The sequence below is a fragment of the Setaria italica genome, chromosome IV, assembly GCF_000263155.2.
Source record: "Setaria italica strain Yugu1 chromosome IV, Setaria_italica_v2.0, whole genome shotgun sequence".
NCBI classification, from domain to species: domain Eukaryota; kingdom Viridiplantae; phylum Streptophyta; class Magnoliopsida; order Poales; family Poaceae; genus Setaria; species Setaria italica.
The window spans coordinates 35,879,824-35,882,811 of NC_028453.1; the positions used below are offsets into that span (position 1 = coordinate 35,879,824).

Consider the following 2,988-nt stretch of genomic DNA (forward strand, 5'->3'; position numbering starts at 1 on the left):
ACACCGGCAAAGGAGCCCCAGTCACCTCGTTGGGGACCCTTTTATCCCGGTTTGAAACACCAACCGGGATAAATGACCCCCTTTTATCCCGGTTGGTATTACAAACCGGGATAAAAGGCTCTTGACCCTTTTATCTCGGTTGGTGTTACCAACCGGGATAAAAGGGGAGGTCTTTTATCCCGGTTGGTGTTTCAAACCGGGATAAAAGGTCTCTCAGAGTCTTTTTTTCCCACTAGCCTTTGCAACCGGGATAAAAGGTCCCGGTTGGTGAGTCCCCCACCAGTGACCGAGTTTTAGTCCCGGTTGGTGAATCTTTTGTCCCGGGCCAACTTTAAACCGGGACAAAAGGGGACGTATGGAAAGCCAATTCTCTACTAATGTTGGTGAGTGCTATTATTATGTTGAGTGTTTCTCTTGCAACACTCGGCAAAGAGATTGTTTGCCGAGTGTGCGAAGGATTGCACTTTCGGGTAGTGGATGTCATGACTACGGAGTTTGATGCTGAGTCTGATCTGATCCACAGCACACTCTGCCATTCCACCACACACTACCGTGTCAACAGTGTCGCTGTGCTTTCTGCTTTACTCCCTTCTACATGTGTTTCACGTGCATGAGATCGTATGCGCGGCTACAACATGCTGGTGCTTTTTACGCCACAGCCCATCGAGCGTTCGAACACCATAAATAGCCCGTCTCGGTCTGGGCCATTCGAGTAGCATCGCAGCTGGGCCATGCCACAAAGAGCTCACCGATCAGTTCTCCATCGCTCCCATCCTGCAAAACTGAAACATGGCAATGGAGCTGGCGGCAGCGGCCTCGCCGGCGCTTGAAGCTCCCTTGCCCTCCTCCTCGACTGTCCTCCAAGTGTTACTGCTCATGGTGATGCTCGTGTACCTCGTCCAAACCCTCATGGCGCGGCGGAAGAGCACGTGCACCGCGCCGCTCCCGCCAGGGCCGACGCCATGGCCCGTTGTCGGCAACCTGCCGGAGATGCTGCTCAGCGACAAACCGGCGTTCAGGTGGATCCACCTCATTATGATCAAAATGGGCACCGACATCGCCTGCGTCAAGCTAGGCGGCGTCCACGTGATCCCGATCACCTGCCCCATGATCGCACGCGAGGTGCTCAAGAAGCAGGACGCCAACTTCGCCTGCCGGCCGCTGAGCTTGGCCTCCAAGACATTCAGCAGAGGCTACATGGACGCCGTGATGTCCCCCTACGGCGACCAGTGGAGGAAGATGCGCCGCGTGCTAGCCTCCGAGGTCGTTTGTCCTTCCCGCCACAGGTGGCTCCACGACAAGCGCGCCGCCGAGGCCGATAACCTCACCCGCTTCGTCTACAACCTCGCCGGCGGAGCGGGGTCCGGCGGCGCCGCCGTCGACGTCAGGCACGTCGCGCGCCACTATTGTGGGAACGTCGTCCGCCGCCTCGTCTTCAATAGGCGCTACTTCGGCGAGCCGCGGCCCGACGGCGGCCAAGGCCCGCTGGAGGTGCAGCACGTGGATGCGGTGTTCACCTCCCTGGGGCTCCTCTACTCCTTCTCCGTCTCCGACTACCTCCCCTGGCTGCTGGGCCTCGACCTCGACGGCCACGAGAAGATGGTCAGGGAGGCCCAGGAGACGGTGAGCAGGCTGCACGACACGTTCATCAACGAGCGGTGGCGGCAGTGGAAGAGCGGCGAGAGGCAGGAGCTCGAGGACCTCCTCGACGTGCTCATCACGCTCAAGGATGCCGAGGGCAAACGATCCGTGCTCACCGTCGATGAGGTCAGAGCTCAGTTGCAGGACATCACGTTCGCGGCCATGGACAACCCATCGAACGCGGTGGAGTGGGCGATGGCCGAGATGGTGAACGCTCCGGAGACGATGAGGAAGGCGGTGGCGGAGCTCGATGCCGTCGTCGGCCGGGACCGACTGGTGCAGGAGTCCGACATACCGCGGCTCAACTACCTCAAGGCCTGCATCCGCGAAGCGTTCCGCCTGCACCCCGTGGCGCCGTTCAACGTCCCCCATGTCGCGCTCGCCGACGCCACCGTCGCCGGCTACCACGTCCCCAAGGGCAGCCACGTCATCCTCAGTCGAATCGGCCTCGGCCGCAATCCTGCCGTCTGGGACGATCCGCTCCGGTTCGACCCTGACCGACACCTCGACGCCAATCCCGAGGCGGATGTCACGCTCGCCGAGAACGACCTGCGGTTCATCTCTTTCAGCACCGGTCGCCGCGGCTGCATTGCCGCTTCACTCGGCACCGCCATGAGTGTCATGCTCTTTGGCAGGCTCTTGCAGGGGTTCGCCTGGAGCAAGCCGGCCGGGATGGCGGCCATCGACCTCAGCGAGTCAAGGCACGACATGTTCATGGCCAAGCCGCTGGTGCTGAACGCCGAGCCACGGCTGCCGGCGAACCTCTACTCGGCTATCTCTCCGTAATTCGTCCCTAGTTGCGGTTCAACATGTGGAAAATTACGCATCATAAATTTTTTGTTACGGATAAAGCCAAATCAACGATAGGGTTAGTCCATGTTTAGACTTAGATATAAAGTATTTTTTGAGATTATTAGATGAACAATACGATTTTGTAAAATACGTTGGTTTTAGAAAGCTAAGAAGTGTCTAGATGCCACAATTTCTGTGGTTTTTAAAAACCATAGTATTGCTAACTAAAACTGAAACACCATATTTTTTAGAACCATGGTTTTACACGTCTATACTATAATATCCGTTGGAAACGCCTAGCACCTGATGCTCCAATAGTGCACCGGAACATTATGAAAATAATATCCGCAACATTGAAATAAACTTTTGCAACAGTAAAAATAGGTGCACCATAATTATTCAATTCATTGACTACGAGATGTACTAGAATTGTTGATACTTAGTTGATAGCTAGGGACCGACGAGCATCTTACTTTTGAACCATGGTTTTAGTCGTGTTTGGCTACGGGCTATTTTCAGTTTGAGTGAAATACGTAGCAGGAGTACCATTCAGGT

General features: G+C 55.8%; 1 protein-coding gene across 1 annotated transcript; it reads left to right on the forward strand.

Annotated features, from left to right (window-relative positions):
* The first annotated feature begins 701 nt into the window (after nt 1-701).
* LOC101771875 (tyrosine N-monooxygenase) lies at nt 702-2,620 on the forward strand. Its single transcript, XM_004965996.2, has one exon. It carries the CDS (start codon nt 790-792, stop codon nt 2,425-2,427), a length of 1,638 nt encoding a protein of 545 aa, XP_004966053.1. The 5' UTR covers nt 702-789; the 3' UTR covers nt 2,428-2,620.
* The last annotated feature ends 368 nt before the right edge of the window (nt 2,621-2,988 follow it).

Excerpts from the sequence above, each read along its gene's own strand:
- LOC101771875 (XM_004965996.2), top strand. The coding sequence starts at position 790 with ATGGCAATGGAGCTGGCGGCAGCGGCCTCGCCGGCGCTTGAAGCTCCC.